Source organism: Leopardus geoffroyi, chromosome A1 (genome assembly GCF_018350155.1).
Source record: "Leopardus geoffroyi isolate Oge1 chromosome A1, O.geoffroyi_Oge1_pat1.0, whole genome shotgun sequence".
NCBI lineage: Eukaryota > Metazoa > Chordata > Mammalia > Carnivora > Felidae > Leopardus > Leopardus geoffroyi.
The window spans coordinates 223,806,248-223,826,607 of NC_059326.1; the positions used below are offsets into that span (position 1 = coordinate 223,806,248).

At 34.8% G+C, this 20,360-nt stretch overlaps 1 protein-coding gene across 7 annotated transcripts in view; it reads left to right on the forward strand.

The window, feature by feature from the left end:
* Positions 1–20,360, forward strand: part of CDH18 (cadherin 18) — a 1,006,396-nt gene that overhangs the window by 913,725 nt on the left and 72,311 nt on the right. For all 7 annotated transcript variants that reach the window (XR_006702407.1, XM_045441405.1, XM_045441423.1 and 4 more), the window contains 2 exons: positions 1,120–1,307; positions 13,000–13,253. Coding sequence is in view for 6 of the 7 variants with exons in the window: in XM_045441405.1 (XP_045297361.1) it covers positions 1,120–1,307; positions 13,000–13,253 (442 nt within the window). In the remaining variant the exon portion in view is untranslated. The remainder of the gene's footprint in view (positions 1–1,119; positions 1,308–12,999; positions 13,254–20,360) is intronic.

Consider the following 20,360-nt stretch of genomic DNA (forward strand, 5'->3'; position numbering starts at 1 on the left):
AGGCTCTGAGCCATCAGCCCAGAGCCCGACGCGGGGCTCGAACTCACGGACCGCGAGATCGTGACCTGGCTGAAGTTGGACGCTTAACCGACTGCGCCACCCAGGCGCCCCAGAAATAAATTGTTTTAATAGATCTGTTTCTAACTGGTCAGTAAAACAATGGTACTAATGTGGCCATTATGTTTCTTAGTACCTATTTTATAAGTTTCTATAAAGAGAGTTCTAGGAGCTCTCCCTGAAGGAATTTAGTATCAGGACAAACTCTGACATTTAAAAAAGTTTCTCAGTGTAAATATTTAGTATCAGGACATACTGAAAAAGATATGTCTGCATATCGGATCATGAGATTTATAGAGTCAATAGGGTTTTAATGTTTTTTGGCTACGGGATATATATGTAAAAATTAATTCAATCACAAATAAGACATCATCCTATGTAGTCATTATATTTATCTTTCTCATTCTTTAAGTTAGTCATTATTTTCATTTTGATGACTTTATTTTATTCAAGACTTTATTGTAAAACCACTTTAAATTCTTTTTAGAAACTGATCAGGAATACAGGGTAATTAAGTGCATAAGTACGTTTACTGTCTCTCTGTCATGGCTTATACATTTCATTAAACTTAAATGTATTGATCAGAATAATAATCATACTTGCAGGTACATTATATTGTTTTCTCTGTTTTCACTTTGAATTTCAAGTTTTCTAACTCTTATATTTTAATTTTGCATGCTACATGGAAGGAGAAATGCTTTGGGGATTTCGTTAATACTTGACTAATTTAGTTTTTGCTCAACATAAGAATGCAAATCTGACCTTCATTATCTTTTATCGGTTGCCTATGAATGTAGAGTTAATAAAATATTTTATATTAAGATCCCTACAAATTATTTTCATATAGGTTATTTTACATATACTTTAAAGTTTATGTAATCTAGTATTTCACTACTAAGCAGTTTGACATTTAAAATCTGAAAACACATCCATTTTCTATATTACTTAATACAATGTTTGTTTGAATATGTGGTCTAACCATTTTAATGTCTTTTTTCTTTTGAAACGACATTTTTGTGAACCCATTACCATCAGAAAATATTAATATGAAATATTTTTCAGAGCACTATCAGCTGTATGTTCCTGAGTCAGCTCAAGTTGGGTCAGCTGTTGGGAAAATAAAGGCAAATGATGCAGACACTGGTTCAAATGCTGACATGACCTACTCCATCATTAATGGTGATGGTATTGGGATATTCTCCATCTCTACTGACAAAGAGACCAGAGAAGGGATCCTTTCTTTAAAGAAGGTAAAAAGAGCATACTTTCTCTGATTTAAGCAATTCATCCATTTTTCCATGAATTATCCATAATGGTATGAATAATCCATATTGTCAAGTCATTAATATGCTAAAATATTTCCTCTTTAAAATGTAATTACATTTTAATTATGGCTCTGTCTGACTTTTTGGATCCTGTCTTAGAAAAAAAATATATATGACATATATATATATGGAAGATCTGATGTAGAATGTACCATGATAACAGGCTTATCGTGAATTCCAGTTCTATTATGCTCTATTAATGCATACAATATTAATTGTTTCATGTTGTGCTAACTTAAGTAACACTAAGAGATTTTTCTAACTAATGTAAAAACCTTCACCATGTTCGCTAACACTCACTAGGATACTACAGGGTTTTGTTTGACAGTCATGGATTCATCAAGACAGCTCTAGTGGAACCCTTAACCTTCTCCCTGACTCTTTTTTATTGTAAAGAATTTGTCATTGGACTAAATCTATCTATTGCTTTTTGCTTTTAAGAGTATATTATGTTTATCTCATTGTAAAAATGAAATGGAACACAGATATTAGCAAAGAAAGATTTAAATATAACTCCTAATGCAGAATATTTAGTCTTTAAATATTGAATGATTTCAGCTTGGAAACCTAGTAACATTCAGGTTCCTGGGCTTTGCCTTCATATATTTTGATCCAGCAAGACTGGAGTCCAGATAAGGAATTGGCCTTTTTAGCAAGTACTCCAGATGATTCTACCGTAGAATATATTTATAACATAGGTTGACAAATTTTATCCTGGCATGCTACTGTAGATACTGAAGTGAATTAATCTATGTCTGTCTGTCTGTCTATCATCTATCTATCTTTTTGTCATCTATCTGCATAATTATTTGTGTTTTGTATATACTTTTCAATTTGAACTATTTAAATTTTATTAATTCTCCCAATACATATAATCTTATATTGATTAAAATTAAGGATTAACTTATTTTTTAGATGCTACAAAGGGGGCCACAAAGTAGAATTTGTTTTTTTTTTTTTCATTTTATTTATTTTTGAGAGAGAAAGAGAGTGAGAGTGAATAAGGGGCAGAGAAAGAGAGGGAGAGAGAATCCCAAGCAGGCTCCATGCTATCAGTCCAGAGCCCAACACAGGGCTTGATCTCATGAACTGTGAGATCATGACCTGAGCCAAGATCAAGAATCAGATGCTTAACCAACTGCGCCACGGAGGCACCCCAGCAAACTGCAATTTAGAGCGTGTAAATACTTACAGAACAGTATTCATCACTAGACTATGTAAAATATTGATGTCTTCACCTAAAGTGTTTTATCATTTTAATCTTTCTTTCCTGAATTTGTAACCAGGAATGTTATAAAGCATATAAATGAGTACATGATAAAATGAGGATTTTAATTGCAAGTTGAGAGACTGAATGTGTGTTTTCTATGCAGGTGTGTAAAAGGTCAATAGAGACAAGAAACTTAGGATACTAAAGAGAGGATATTGGATTTAAAAAGATGGCTGGGGCAGAGATGACCCTGTGTAGGATCTTGATCAAGGGTAGAAAGAAACAACCCGTGATGGTATGCCTCCATCCCTGAGAAAATCAAACAGGATTTGAAGTAAATGGTTGCAAAGTTTGCAACGATCCAGCTGGTGTGGGGGAGCTGGGGGAGGAGAGCAGTGCTTGCTTTTTGAGCACTAGGTCTTTGTAAAGTAGGAAGTTACAGCATATTTGCAAAAAATGAGGTTGATGGATGGTTTGAATATATGCAGGATGTGAAATACAAGTATATATTATGCAATTAAGAACACTAGGGATTTTACCACCCCGTATGGCCTCAATAAATTTGATGATGTTCGTGAAAAACAAAGTCAAAATAGTTTATGTACGTATGTGTGCACATATATTTAAATAACATTCTTTATTCAATATCGTGCGCACACACAACAGTTATTTTTCAAGATAAGAATAGTTTCAGTTGTACAAATGGTACTGGTAATGATGATATATTCAAAATAATCTTTTCCCTTTCTTCCATGAATTAATTTTTTGATGTAGTCTACACTTCCTTCAAGAAGTATTAATGTTTGCATTTATCTAATTATTTGATCCTTCAGATTATGATTTTGTTTATTATTTTTAATGTTTATTTTATTTTATTTATTTTTTTAATGTTGGATTTATTGAGAGAGCGAGACAGAGCATGAGCATGGGAGGGGCAGAGAGAGGAGGTGACACAGAATTTGAAGCAGGCTTCAGGCTCTGAGCTGTCAGCACAGAGCCCAATGCAGAGCTCGAACCCACCAACTGCGAGATCATGACCCGCGCGGAAGTCTGAAGCCCAACCAACTGAGCCACCCAGGCGCCCCTTTTTCATGTTTATTTTTGAGAGAGAGGGAGAGAGAGACAGAGTGTGAGTGGGGGAGGGGCAGAGAGAGAGGGAGACACGGGATCCGAAGAAGGCTGTAGGGTGTGAGCTGTCAGCACAGAGCCTGATGCAAGGTTCAAACTCAGGAACAGTGAGATCATCACCTGACCTAAAGTCTGATGCTCAACCGACTGAGCCACCAAAGTGTCCCAGATTAAGATTATTAATCTGAGTTATTTTATTGCTACATACTGCATGTTATAAACAACTGCAATTTGAAAAATAACCTAGGTAACCCAGTGTTTTTTAACCTTTAAGAGGTACTCATTCAGGTGGCAGGAAATGGATAAAACAGTCCTTTAAAACAGGTTTTTTATTTAATCTGTAAGGCAGCTCACCTTAGCCAGCAAGGCAGAACAGCTAATCTTCCCAAAGATCAAAATCAGGGCTGCTTTCTAAATCAGTTTGCAGGGCATCTGCTCATTCCTGTCCATATCATCCCTTTATCAGAAAATTGCCAAGTTGAATTCACAGGTCCGTGGTGTGGTACATTGTAAATACACTTTGATAACTTTCATTCATTGTTTAATGGAGCTTGACTGGGTGGAAAGGGGAAAAAAAAAAGGTAAGGATGAATGCAAGTTGATGCACTCTTTCCTCCGCCATAAACCTCTGTAGCTAGGGATGTGTGTTCTTAGCAGCCTTTTTCTCAGATTCTCTTCTTGTGGTTTCATATCAATTTGCAGTCTGTATGGTACTTGATCCTTTTTTTTTTTTTAATTCAAGGATCCAACCCTATTTGTTCTGACTTTCAGCAAAAGCCATCTGTACTATCTTCATAGTGTTCAGTGTGAAAAAAGATTAATATTATTTTATTTAATAAATCATTTGAAGTGGACCATAGAGTAAACATAAAAAGTTATAAAAGTATTTTTTTCAAGTTTAAGTTAACCCTACAAGAAAAAAGTATGAAATATGTTCAATTATAACCATACTAGGTCTATGCCAAATAATCACATTTTTGGTTGTTTAGTGGGATATGTTTAGTGAATTTTTCTTTATTATTCCTTTGCCTTGCATTGACTGATAGAATAAGAATCAGAATGTTCCTTGCCATTAGATTGTAAAATGTGGGGCTCTGAACCATAAAGTGCAGCAAGGAAGACATCCCAACCTATTGCAAATGCCCATAAAGGCAAACACATCTGTGCACTTTTTTTAAAGAAGAAATAGATGTCTAATTGTAATGAACTATTTCCAAAATCTGAACATTCTTTAGAGATGAGACTATCAAAAAAGTCTTCCAAACTGCTATTTTTATTCTTATAAGGTGCTATCTGGAAAGTACTTCTGTTCAACCAGAAGTTAAAGAGAGGAGTCACATTTCAATTCAGTTAAATCTGTCACTATATTTGAAATGACTTTTGACAGAGGACTGCTTTGGGACGTTGTTCTTATATTCATAAATAGGCATGGCCATGAAGTGATAGCTAATAGTTGAAACTACTTTGGATGTGAATTGGCTGTTTTTTACATGTATATTTCTATAATGTAATTTACTATGTCAGTTGGAAATTGATAATGTGTTGAAACATCCTGATGAGTTAAGCTGCTCAAAACATGGACTATTGGTAAGTTACCATATATATGGAAATTCACACACAATACCCATGTAGGCTGTATAAAAATATAAATTACATAATATATAATATATATTGATATATATCACAAAATATACATGTATTTGTTATTTGAAATAAAAATTTCCCATTTATTTTTTCCCATCTTCCAGTGACAGCAAGCAAACATATAATATTTATTTGTATCAACATCTTTGAAATTATCCACACTGAATTACTCTCTTCTGTGCAGAGAAATTTACAACAGGAAAGTTCGTACATGTGTTCTAGTGTCCACAGAATGTCTACCTTCCAGGAAAGATCTCTGACAAGGACCATAAACCATGGCATGATAAGAAAACCTAACTGAAGAAATGTTATTCAAATCCATGCCATTTTTCTTAGGTTTGGGCAAATATTATCATTTAAAATACATTTTTTCATAAGGCAAAATTTAATAATAGTATCAGTTACTATTTCAGGGATTTAGCCATGTTTTTACATGATTTAAAAAAAATAATGTTTATTTATTTTTGAGAGAGAGAAAGTAAGAGCAAGAGAGATAGCAGGGCAGAGAGAGAGGGAGGCATAAAATCCAAAGCAAGCTCCAGGCTCTGAGCTGTCAGCATAGAGCCCAACGTGGGGCTCGAACTCATGAACTGTGAGATCATGACCTGAGCAGAAGTCGGATGCTTAACCAACTGAGCCACGCAGGTGCCCCCTTTTTTTGTATGATTGAAGTGATATTTGCATATATTAAAATGCATTCAGATGTCAATTCCATTCTTATCCCCCACTGTTGCATTATAAAATCTGGATGAGAATGTAATATAAAAATTGGACCAAGGTGAGAGCATAAGAAGTCTCTTCTCGGGGTGTCTGCATGGCTCAGTTGGTTAAGTGTTGGACTCTTGATCTCAGCTCAGGTCATGATCTCATGGTTTCATGAGTTTGGGCCCCACATAGAGCTCTGTGCTGACAGTGTGAGTCTGCCTGAGGTTCTCTCCTCTCTCTCTGCCCTTCCCCCAACTCACATTGTGTGTGTAACTCTCTCTTTCTCAAATAAACATTAAAAATATTTTAAATATAAGTCTCTTTTTCTTATTACAAAAAAAAAGAAAAGAAAGAAAAAAGAAAATTAAAAAAAAGGAATTTTAGGATCTTCTTGAACTCTGAAGTGAATTGATACATAGAGCAACTTGGCTAAAGGCTGTTTTCAGTATCCTTCTACCTATGATGGTTATATAAGTCCAGAGGAAGACTATACTAGTGTGATTTAATGAAAAGTAGAAGTGATTAATGAGAAACAATTAAAAAGTCTCGAGTATGTAGAGCTGGCCAGAAAATGATTGATGGGAATGATAACCATCTACAGGAATGCAAAATGTGTTAATATTACAGAGGGAAAAGTGTTATTTTATACGTTAGAGCAATGATATGTAAAAGTAATTACTAGAAGTAATAGGATGAAATTAGGAAACGAAAATTTAAAATGAATATTGGAGTCAACTCATTGACAGTGAACTGCATGAGGATATTGAGCAGTAATTAAAGAGAAGTAAGAAAAACCCCAGTGGCTGAGGACATTAAAATCACACGAGGATAAGGTCTTCTGGCATGGGCAGAAGAGATAGAGGAATTTGTGTGAAAAGCATTTAAGTTTCTTAGCTCTGTGTCTGTGAATTAAGGAAAGTATAAAGTTCTGGTAGCCGGAATTAATGAAATTATAATTAATGAAGTTATTCATTTTCATGTTATAAACCAATGCTCGAAAAGATGCATGAATGTATCTTCTAATTGTGGGGATATTATAGTCCACCAAAAATCGATTCATCTTCAGTCACCGAATTGGAATATTCTATTTCACTATTTATGTGCTAAAGATTTCAGATCGTCTAGCATAGCACTTAAGGGCGCAACGTATGGAGTCCCACTGCCTGAAATCAAATCCCAAGTATACCACTCATGGGTTGTTGACCTGGCAAGTTTAACTTTTCTGTGCCTTGATTTTTCTCACTTGTAAGTGGGAAACAGTTATAACTCATGGAAGTGTTGTGATGGTTAAGTGAGTTAATATATGTTCATTGTTTAGGTCACACATAGGAGTAAGCTATTCATATTTTAGAAAGAATACAGAAGTTTTCATCTTTCAAACGTAAACTGTGTAATAGCACTTTTCTGTACTCTAAATACAGCTATGTTTGAGACTGAGCAAGAGCTATTAATCACCCACCATGTCCTAGGAGTTATGCCAGATACCTGAAATATGAAGGTGAATTAGATAATATTCTTTCTCTTAGAGAAAACGGAGTAGATGAGAAACATTATAATAATACAAGATGTCAAATGCTAATGGTATAGGTTTACTTAAATTGTTATGAGCTCACAGATAAGAGAGCCAATTTTTCAAAGCTGAAGGAGGGTCAGGGAAAACTTTGCATGGGAAATTACTTTTAGGCATGCATAGAGCAGTATGTAGCAGAGACTAAGAGAAATAAATGTGAATTAGTGGCTTTATATTTAACTACATTGTCCTTTGAGCATGGAGATCACAGGCAAACAATTTTGAACTTAAAAAAAAGGGGATATTATATAGGGGAATCCATCCTCTAACCAATATAATTGTGGTGTGAGTTATCTGAAATCTATCTTTCCTAGAAAAATGAAGACAAACACAAAAACAACAACAACAAAAAAACACCTTTATGGCCCACAGCTGCAAAGCTGAAATTTCTGAACACCAAACCTGGAGTCTCATCCTACAAGTGACTGAATTAGAGTGAATGTAAATTGATTAATTTAATTTAATTTAATTTTGCATTTCTGAGTACCTACGGAATCCTTCTCAGTGCCATTGTAGTAAAATAGAGCACATCACAAGTAGAATTACCCCAGGAGTGTTTGGGTGGTTAGAAGTTAGAAAGACAGATATCTTGCATCGAATTATCTAAAATTATCTTTTGTGTATGTTATCCATTGCTGATATCTGCAATTTCATGTGATTAAAGCGCATTTAATTTTCCTTTTAAGTTGAGAATTGTCAATACCTACCCATGTTGTATTTGTGGTAATTATAGTACTGACACATACTCTATCAAAAATAATTTTAATTTACGAAATTTGGCAACACCAATCCTTGTATTTGTTAAGTATGAGCTGATATGATAGACTGTGTTTATAAATCAGAGAGCTTGAACCAGTCGAACATGTCCAGAGCATTAAACCCAAGGTAAATTCCATAAAAATGAAAAAAAGCATTTGATCGTGTTCCTAGAATATTTCTTCCTGAACATAAGTGCTAGATTAGTAATCTTCAGTAGAATGCTTTTGTATAATTTATGCATACCTACTTCTCATATTAAACACTAAATTGATAATCCAGACTTACAGATTACTAAAAATAGAAAGTTGAAATAAGTTTGCAATTTTGTTAAATCAAATAAACTATATTTGAATTATAAACCTCCATCCCCCACACCAAATATCTTGCTGAGGCAAAATTTATGGAGTAGATAATCGGTGAGCAAATTATCAAAGATTTATTTTTCAAAGAGTCTTCAGATAGTTCTAGATGGAAGATTTCTTTCCTCATTTTTTTTTTTCTTTAGCTTGAGTGTTTTAATTACTGTTCAGTATGAACGTTTTCAGAATACAGCCAGAAAGACCTCTAAAAGCATGGACAGTTGACATTTTAATATAGAACTGGAAAAAAATATCATTTTTTTATTCTCATGAACAGTCTCTGGCTATATAATACCCCTTATCAAGTTCATGCGATGCCTCATGTTTATGGAGTTATTCTGTATCTGTTTTTATTTTGGTTTAAGGCAGGAAAAATGGATGTTTTGTGTTTTAAAAACTTCAGCCTGACATTTCATGTTTTTGCTTTCTGTGGTAACTCAATAGCCTGGGCAAATTTTCTTTCTTTTGACCATTTTCCCCACCAGTATCTTCTTATCAAAATCAGGCTTTAGATAATAGATTTCACCATTCCTGTTATACTGTTTTTGATATACTATTTTTAATTAAAAAAAAAAATCTAGTAACTATGGAAAGTACAACCCACTGGCAGAGTTTTAAATAGTTTCCCAGGAACAAATGATTAGGAGGCAATTACGGGAAAATCTGTTTAAAATGTGTGGATGATGAGTATTTGGAGTAGGAAAAAGGATATTTATAATCCTAATCTAATACCTGTGTACTGTTGTCATGTTAATGCAAAACAAAGAATTAAGATACTTTATACATACTACTACAATCTCCAATTTAGCAGATTTTCTATATAAATGAGGTTGTTAAAATGTTTCCATTTACATTAATTTATTTGCTTCTAAAACCCTGTCTCAATCTTAAATAATATTCTCATTCCTTAGTGACTTTAGATGGATCCCTATCCATCCATCAGCCAGTTGTGGCAAACAACTCCTACAAAATGATTGTCACTGCCTTGAGGTAGTTAAATACATGTTAGAGAATCATAAGCATGAAACCATGCGTCCACATAAACAGCCTGTACCTTGGGGCGCCTGGGTGGCGCAGTCGGTTAAGCGTCCAACTTCAGCCAGGTCACGATCTCGCGGTCCGTGGGTTCGAGCCCCGCGTCGGGCTCTGGGCTGATGGCTCAGAGCCTGGAGCCTGTTTCTGATTCTGTGTCTCCCTCTCTCTCTGCCCCTCCCCCATTCATGCTCTGTCTCTCTCTGTCCCAAAAATAAATAAACGTTGAAAAAAAAAAAAAAAACAAACAAACAAAAAAAACCAGCCTGTACCTTAGCAGTAGGTAGGCTAGTGTTAAGATAAATGACATCTAAGTTGCCAAAGGACCTGATAAAAACAAACCAAGAGATGCCTGTCATATTAAATGCACAGCTTGATAGTAATATTTCATAGGGTAGAGGCGGCCAGAATTACCTCTACAAATTTCATTGAGAGTCAGAAAGATGCATAAGTCCACAACATGAATAAATGGAGATGACTCTTACAATCCTCTGTTATAGTGGAAAAGAGATATTAAGCATCCCCAGTAAACAAATCCTAGGGGCTTTGTTTTAGTTTTAGGTTTAGTTTTAGTTTTAGTTTTAGTTTTAGTTTTAGTTTTAGTTTTAGTTTTGATGTCTCAAACACTGAAGTTCAAAGACAGGAGCCTTAATCATTGAAGTTTACCACATGCAGCAGGTTGACTATAACATATTCATCGATTTAAACATATTTAAAACCTGCCAAGGATGTTGCTTTCCATGAGCAAATACCTGGATTCTGACATCCCATGCTCCTCTGTGCCCAGCAGGGATCATATCCATCTACCCAATCCCTGATAGGTGGTAGGTGTGAGCTCTTTCTAGGATAGACCATTTAGATTCAAATGAGATGTACTGAATTAGTGAAAGACAAATTCTCATTCACTAAAATTAAGGAGATGTTAAGGAGAAAGGGATCAAGGAAGGAAAAGGGGCAATTTATTTGTAATTTAAATTCCCTCAGATAGAAATGACTCACAATTGGTGGAGTCATAAATTGCAGAACCAATGAACACTTCCTTAAAAAATATATATCTTGGGGTGCCTGGGTGGCTCAGTTGGTTAAGTGTCCGACTTGGGCTCACGTCATGATCCCACGGTTCATGGGTTCAAGCCCCGTGTTGGGCTCCATGCTGACTGCTCGGAGCCTGGATCCTTCTTCCAATTCTGTGTCTACCTCTCTCTCTCCCCTTCCCCTCTCTCTCTCTCTTAAAAATAAATAAAAAATTAAAAAAAATAAAAAATATACAGAAATCTAAAATATACAGTATTTTATCATATATATATATATATATATATATATATATATGTACACACACACACACACATATATATGTATATATGATATATGGCCTACTTTTAAGCATTTGAGTCTTTAATAATTTTTTTACATTTTCACTTTGTCTTATAAAAACTTGTAAACTATTGCAGTGACCCAGTCTTATCTGTGTCCCTGAGATGTATGATAGGTTCTAGGTTCTTAATATCTCATTTGGAAATTAAATGATTGTCTTTTCCTTCTATGCAATCTTCAGTCTCTAGGAAGGCCAATTTTCCAAGGCAATTCAGAAGAGATAAGGGAAATAATCATCAGTAGGACTGATCATTGTGTTTATAAAATCCCATTAAAGACATTCTTTCTAATCAGCTTCTCCTTGGCTCTTAGGGTAAAAAGAGACTATCTGAGTTGCCCTACAGGAAATAATCATTCTTATATACCGCCAAGAAAGAAAGCTGCATGGCTGAAGCGTCCTAGTAGAAAATCAGTGCAGGAATAGGGATGAAATTTTTTTTCAGTTTCTTCCCATAGGTATTAGTCAGGCAGACCAGCATCAGTGGATACTTCACCAGACTCTAAAACGTCTGACCTCTGGATCCTTTGCACTAACATCACTCTGAAAACTTCTGACACTGTTAACCTAAATCTGAGCTCATTTTAGGTCATAGAGTCTATTACATGCATCAAGTCTAAAATTTTGCATTCAGTTATGTGGAAAAGTACTTCCTCTTAGAAACGATACATAGCTGCTTATAGGTACTCTCATATCTGATTCTGTATCATTATCATGTTCATAATACTAGTATGTCTATGGAATTAAATATACAGTGATATAAATGTCTATTTACCATTTTATATCCTGTAAAGACCATATATTCCTTGGGGAAAAGTCATTACTATAAGTAAATTCATGACTCTTGACCTATATTATTAATAGAAGAAATATATATATTGGCCAGATGATTTTAAAATAGAAGACAAAAAACCCTAAAAAAACTATGAGAAAGTATTGATATGGACTCAAAGCTAAAAAAGCAAATGGTATAAACAAATAAAAAAAGATTATAATTTTGGACATCTGGATGACTCAGCTAAGTGTCAGACTCACAGTTTTGTGAGTTCAAGCTGCACATTGTGTTATGCACACCGACCTCCCAGAGACTGCTTGGGATTCCCTCCCTCTCTCTCTGCTCCTCCCCTGCTCATGCTCTCTCTCTCAAAATGAATAAAAAACTCAAGAAAAAAGATTATAATTTTAAAAAGTAGATCAAACATCAACATATATTAAAGAAAATGAACACAAAACAAATACATGAAGTGGTTTTAGCATCAAAATAGAAAATAAATATAATTAATACAATAAAAATAAGATTCAAAAGTCTGTATAAAATATTTTATGAAGATTCTAAGGAAACGTTGTTAAATGGGAAACTTAAAATTTATCAGATTATAAAATAAAATACTAAGTGTAAAGCCAGCAAGGTGAAAGTAAGATGATGATAGATAAAAAGCAATAATACACCATCATTTATTTAAATGCAAAACAAAACCGTATTTTTTAAAGTCAAAAAATTAGCAACAAATATTTTTTTAAGATTGCTAATGCAGACTTAAGAGAAGGTAGAAGTTACTGGAGACTAAAGATGGTTTGCCTTTGGGAAATATTTTTTTGTTCCTAGTTATTATCATATTTATACCTGTGAAAAATTAAAGTTGATTCAGACTTGAGCTTTCATGATTTTTGTTTTAGATGTTATTGTGAAGATGAACTTCATAGTCTGTTGACGAATGGAAATAGATTGACTTAAATCTATCCATGTTTGTTTTAAAGAATGGGAAAAAAGGGCTTGTTTGAAATGTCATGGCACTCATAATAGTGGAAAACTTATTTATATATATTTTTCCCAACAGCCACTGAACTATGAGAAAAAGAAGTCATATACTCTCACCATAGAAGGAGCAAATACACACCTTGATTTTCGCTTTTCTCACTTGGGTCCTTTTAAAGATGCTACCATGCTGAAGATCATCGTTGGGGATGTAGATGAACCACCACTGTTTTCCATGCCTTCTTATGTCATGGAAGTCTATGAAAACGCCAAGATCGGGACTGTTGTTGGCACAGTTTTGGCACAAGATCCTGACAGCGCCAATAGCTTAGTAAGGTATGGGATGCTTTAATCTTTAGACATGTAAAGATCTTTATTGCCTCTTGCAGTAATTTTAAATGAATAAAAGAAAATGTGAAATATTTAATTTGCATGCTAGTTTTGATTAATAAAATTAAATTATAATATTAATTGATTTTTTGAGTAGTGTAGCAGGTGGGTTTCTGTCAGATTTAGCTAACGGCCTTGAATGCAGGTAACCCTTGCACAACATGGCCTTGAAGCGCGGAGGTCCACTTGTACGTAGATTTATTATTATTATTTTTTGATAATAGTACTGCAAATGTATTTTCCCTTCCTTATGATTTTCTTTATTTTGTAGTTTATTTATTTATTTTGAGGGGGGAGGGGCAGAGCAAGGGAGAGACAGAATCCTAAGCATGTGACAGCACAGAGCCCAACATGGGGCTTGAACTCATGAACTACGAGATCATAACCTGAGCCAAGATCAAGAGTCAGTTGCTTAACGAACTGAACCACTCAGGTGCCCCATTCCTTACCATTTTCTTAATAATAAATTCTTTTCCCTAGTTACTTTATTGTAAGAATACAGTATCTATTACATATAACATGAAATATATGTTAATTGACTATGTTATTGGTAAGGTTTTCAGTCAACAGTAGGCTTAGTATTTAAGTTTTTGGGTAGCCAAAAGTTATATGTGGATTCTCAATTGTGTATGAATGGAAGAGGTCAACACCTCTAAATCCTGCATTTGTCAAGGGTCAGTTGTTTATTGTTCACCACATAGATCACATTTGCCGTTTGACTTGATAGATATGAGCACAATAGAATGGAAAAGCTATGTAGAAATCTTGAACTACAAACTAGAGAATCTTGTGTCCTGAGTGATAGGAAATACAGCTACAGTACAGAGCAAGTATTTGGGAATAATACTCATCTCTGACTCCTGTTTCTGTCACAAGAGTTGTGGGCATATAGGAAGTGTTCTACCCTTATCTGTAAAACAAAATTAACATCTATATTTTGGGATTATTGTAAGAATTCGTGAAGCAATGCGCATGAAATGCTAAACAGAGTCACTTGCACCTAACAGTCGCTCAAAAAATGCTTATTTGTCTAAGGCAGCATAGAGTGCTACTTAGAGAAGTACTTACTTCTTTTTTTTAGTGTTTATTTTTGAGAGAGATAGAGAGCACGTGTGTGAACACACACACACATGCACACACACGAGTGGGGGAGGGGCAGAGACAGAGGGAGACACAGAATCTAAAGCAGTCTCTAGGCTCTGAGCTGTCAGCACAGAGCCTGACACAGGGCTGGAACTTACAAACTGTGAGATCATGACCTGAGCGGAAGTTGGACATTCAACCGACTGAGCCCCCTAGGGGCCCTGAGAAGTACTTAGCTCTTAAAGACAGGAAGACCAGGGTGGGAATTCTGACATCTTAGTAGCTGTGTGATCTTCTACTCATTCAACCTTGCTGAATCTCAAATATATGAGCAAAGAATAATAATGTTATTTAAACATGTTGATAGAATTAAGTTAAATTATTATAAAATCCTTAGCACAGTCAGGAAGTGCTCACTAAATATTTTTTTTTTATTGTAAGATGTCATGCAGTAGTGATCATTAAAGCTTTCCTTGCATGATCAAAAAGATGTTTTCTTTTTCTTAAAAAAAAATTAATGTTTTTATTTTTGAGAGAAAGAGAGAGACAGAGCATGAGTGGGGGAGGGGCAGAGAGAGAGGGAGACACAGAATCCAAAACAGGCTCCAGGCTCTGAGATGTCAGTACAGAGCCCTACACGGATCTCCATCTCATGAACCGCGAGATCATGACCTGAGCCGAAGTTGGACACTTAACCGACTGAGCCACCCAGGCGCCGCTTTTTCTTTTATTTTCTTTCTTTCTTCCTTTCTTTTCTTTCCTTTTCTTTTCTTTTCTTTTCTTTTCTTTTCTTTTCTTTTCTTTTCTTTTCTTTTCTTCTTTTCTTTTCTTTCTCTCTCTTTCTTTCTCTCTCTTTCTTTCTTTTTATCTCAATTTTGATAAAATCAAGAGGTTAGATGCATGGACAAGACTCTTTAGTTACCTTGTATTTATACCTTGGATAATCCTAAAAACCTAGAAAGTTTGAAATCTTTAACAAATCAGTCTACTTTCTCCCATCAAGTATTTACTCTTAGTCTCTTTATTTATTATCTTTTTGAACAGAAGCTATTATAGTACATGTTCTCCTTGATATCTATGTAATGTTTATAAAGGATTTCAATTTCCTTTTTCATAAGCATTATTATTTCAGTTTTAAAAAGAAATGCCCACAGCACCCATGCATGGACAGAAACAATTCTCTGTGCCCTAATGTGTATATTCAACACTCCTGTTCCATCTGTGAGTACAGAAACAACACCTTGTCAATGGACAACCCCGCTGTCACACTGACATCAAGAGCTGGGCATTGCTTGCATTTGCAGGATAGGCAAAGTATATAAAATTATATGCATAAACCCAATTATAATAATTGATAACTGATTAAGGTATGAAAATATGAGTCAATATGTTTAGCTGTCAAATGAGAGGAAAGACCACTATGCTTCATTATTCCATAAAATCCCATATTCCAAAAACATTTTTGACACTTAAATAATGAGTAAAATTATTCTTACTACATTAAAAACTTAAAGCATTGGAAAAGATATTTTTAAATGTGTCCATCCTTTACCAAAAGCAGACAACACAGTTTGAGAATAAAAATATTTGATGTTCTTAGTTTGATGTGAAAATATTTGGTAAACAATTGGTAAGAGTTTCTTTTGGAAATTAGATATTAATGATATATTCTGTAATTTATATTTACAAAACAATCAAATTTTCAAAACATTATGAGTAGAATATATGTTCAAAAAGGTATACAGAAGGGAGGAAAAACTTGAGGTTCAGAGACAAACTTCTCTCAGTGTTATTTTTTCTGTACCAACGTTCACACAAAAAACCCACTCATTCCATATAGAACAGTGGTTCTCATCTAAGGACAACGCACACACACGCACACCAGGAGATAGTTGGCAATATCTCAAGACATGCTTGGTTGTCACAGCTGGGGGAGGAATACTATCATCTGTCAGTAGAGGTCAGGGCTGGTGTTGGAACATCCTAAAATTTACAAGAGAGTCCCCACCAGAGAGGAGTTGCTGTTCCAAACTATCAGTAATTCTGAAGATGACATAGAATAAGCCAAACTGGGTTGTGCATTGGTCAAACTGGAGGACTAATTGAGTTACCTGGGTGGCGCAGTCAGTTAAGCATCTGACTTTGGCTCAGGTCATGATTTTGCAGTTCATGGGTTTGAGCCCCACATTGGGCTCAACGCTTGACAGCTTGGAGCCTACAGCCTGCTTCAGATTCTGTGTCTCCCTCTCTCTCTGCCCCTACCCTGCTCACATTCTATCTCTCTATCTCTTTCTCTCTCAAAAAATAAATATATATATTTTCATTTTAAATGGAGGGCTAAAGGGGTGTCTGGGTGGCTTTGTTGGGTAAGTGTCTGGCTTCGGCTCAGGTCATGATCTCGCAGTTCAAGAGTTCAAGCCCTGCGTGGGGCTCTGAGCTGACAGTTCACAACCTGGAGCTGCTTTGGATTCTGTGTCTCCTTCTCTCTCTGCTGCTCTCTGGCTCATGCTCTGTCTCTGTCTGTGTCTCTCTCTCTCTCCAAAATGAATAAATGTTAAAAATAAAAATAAAAATAAAGAAAAAATGAAAGACCAATTATACTCCTGGAAAGCAGTTCTGAAAAGATATATTTGAGGACTGCAAACTAGTATGTATGTCTTACATACATGCATAGCCATGTGGATGTTTCAGCATACACATTTTATTAAATAAAATAAATTATTTATATATAATAATTGCACCATAATATTATTGATTGCCTCCGTAATTGCACTATGTTATTAGAAGCTTTTAATTGAACACTTGCTATGTTAGATACATTCTCCCAGTTTCTGGGATGCAAAGATGATTGGTATATTGTCTCCAAATGCTAATATTGAGATGTAGGAAGCCATTAACATATACATTATTCTTTTCACTTTGTTTTGGTTAGAAAACTAAAATGAATCCTTCCAAAGCTGCCTTAAAATAATTAGACTCCATAGCTGCTGTTTGGGGGCATAATTTACATAATATTTATTCCTTATTTTAATAAAAATGTGTCATTCACATGGGCCTCTAGGTGTAAACAGTGAATAAAAGACAGAAAACATTAACAAACACAAAAGCAAGCTATACTTCCACCTTTCTCAGGGACCAAATGTTTGTACTAATTAAGGAAAGTACTTTGAAAAGATGTATCTTGCAATGAGCCCTGAAATGCAATTAACTCCCAGTTTGTAGAATTGATAATGAAAGGGAGGGTGAGTCTTACAGGCATTGGTGAAAAGCTTCCTGACTTCAGTCTTTGTGTTTCCATTTTCTAAACTATTAGTAACATTCTCCAGATTTCTAAGAACATACCATGTCTAGCTTTTGTCTCTTTTAACTCAAAACAAGAATGTGTAATTTGCAGCAATATAACCATCACTTTTAAAAAAGTAGAATCAGGACCAGGCTATTTACTAGCAATGTAGAAACCCTTGATTTAAACAGACTGTACTCATTTCCCAGTGTATTACAAATGGAATTTACGAATTTCCTGAATAGCTACTGAGAGATGAACAATCCTATGTTGGACATGAGAAGTGAGAGAGCTTTCTAGAAATGTGACCTTATATCATGTGACCTTTTAATGGCACATTAAAAATAGTGCCTGTTCTTTGCTTGCTATCTGTGGGCCAGGGGCTTTAAATAGCATGCTAAATGCTCTTGAAAGAAACCTAAAGTGTCTATGTTATTCATCCCATTCTACAGACGAAGAATTGAGGGCTCAGAAAGTTGAGTCATTTGGTCAAGTTCGCATAGTGATAAAGTGCCCGACTCCAAATTTAGATCCAGTTTTACTTTACGCACAAAACCCTGTTTTTTTAAAAGCAGTAGTATGTGGCCTCCCATATATCTCAACTTACCACTAATAACAGCAACAACAAAACCTGCATTTACAGAAGTCACATATCATAAAGTAGGAAGCAGATGATTACACGTTTAGAAAGCCCATTGATTGAATTCCAGTACTTGCCATCTTGTATTTGTGTGGATGCATTTCACACGCTAGGAAAAGAAATACTGAAGACAGTCGAGTCTCATTTTAACTCTTAGCATCTCAGAAGCAAAACTGTTCTTAATTTTAGAGTTTCCTCATATTGTAAAGTCTAAGACATACGCTACTTGATCTAGTGCAACAGTAAGAAAATTACAGAAGTCCTCAATCTTTCTCATAGAATGAAGAGCTTTTGTATAAATTTATATGAATAAGTATAGTCCCCCCAACTTTCCTTCTTTTCCACTGTGATTCATAATCTGATTTTATCTGTATATTACCTTATTGTTAAAATTTTTAATGTTTTCTGTGTATAATAACCGTAAAGCAACCAGAAGGAAATATTAATTGTGCATAATTGTGTCAAATGCTCAGCATGACACTTTTTAGGAACAATAGCCTATTTATATGCTAATATAAGAAACAAAAGAAAATTGTGATCAGACTTGGAAATATTGCCAATTTTTTTTAAAATTTGCTAAAATAGCTGAAGTGTTTGATCAGTCACTTTTGAGTTTAGTTCTAGCTTTAGTGAACAAATGCTTCCTGTATATTTACTGCATCCTTATAATGGTGCCTTTGTTTTTCCTATGCATTTCTAAATTTTCACATAGCTTGTGATGAGATAGGAGTTAGGAATACTTCATTAATTTGGAATGCCGTAACAGCAAAAAATAAGAGATATTTCAAAATAATGACAAAGTCATGTCGCAAAGTTGAAAAGTAGAGTAAAAAAAATATTGAAGGAGGCTTGCATGTAGGATTCATATTCATGGAAGGAAGATGAAAAATAAGCAGAAAATGTGTTTCAAATGTATTCATGTGAAAAATATCATCTGATATACAATGGGTTTTTATTATACAGGCAAAATTTATTTATAAAACTTTAGCTTATTATAAGTCAAGAATACCTTACCTGGATCATTAATAGCAAGCCCTCATCCACCCTCATCAAAACTATTATAGTCTTCTAATACAAAGACAACTCATTAGGGACATTTCATGCAAACAGGGCAGAGATAGAGAAAGCAAGCTCCCACTCTAAATCAGAAGTCTTTGTCCATGACTTGTGCTTTATAATTATATCACGTTATATATAGTTAGCACATTTACACTAAGAACTTGACCATTAAATGTCATGTGAATATGACATTTGAGAATGTAACGGGACCTAAAGATGACTGACGGGACCCTGTTCTTATATAGGTGCAGATATCTGTAGACTAAGAAGGTTGAATGACTCACAGAGCTAACTAATCACAGAGACTGGATAAGAATGTGGTCACTTTGACCATGCTTCAATAAAGATACAGAAGACTCCTGCAGATTTTTCCAGTTGGGGGCCCAAATTTATCTAACAGCTTTGTTTGTGGTGGCAACCACTCCATATCACAGTCATGACCCCAGAAGAAGAACTTATTTTCTGGGTGGGCCTGTGTAACTCATTTAGCTCTGGAATGAAAACTTAAACCCTGGCTTAGTGACACTGTGCTAGTCTACTGACTGGAAACAAAATACCCACATAGAAATTTTTCAAAGAAATAATAAGTGCTTATCATGGTTGCGTAGCATTCTAAGACTCAGGATTATTGGAATTTCTGATATCTCAGTTACGTAGGGACATGAATAAAAGAGGGAAGCATCATATTTGTGCAGAGATTTTAATTCTTTAGATAGTTTTGTTTCATTGGATCAAAGTTTTGGTTAAGGAAGTTAAAAAGCTTTCTAAAGTATATGTGTGCTATATGTGCTCCCCATTTTATTGATCACAATACACACTATGAAGTTGCAAATGGTACTTGTGTTTATTTTTTTTTTCAGAAAGATTATTTTCTGGATGTGTAGATTGTGGAGTAAATTGTATCTCCAGAGTAAGCTACGGGAACCTTAAATCTTTTAATGAATCTAAGCTATCCTGCAGATGTGTGACTTTTGGTTAAATTAAAGAT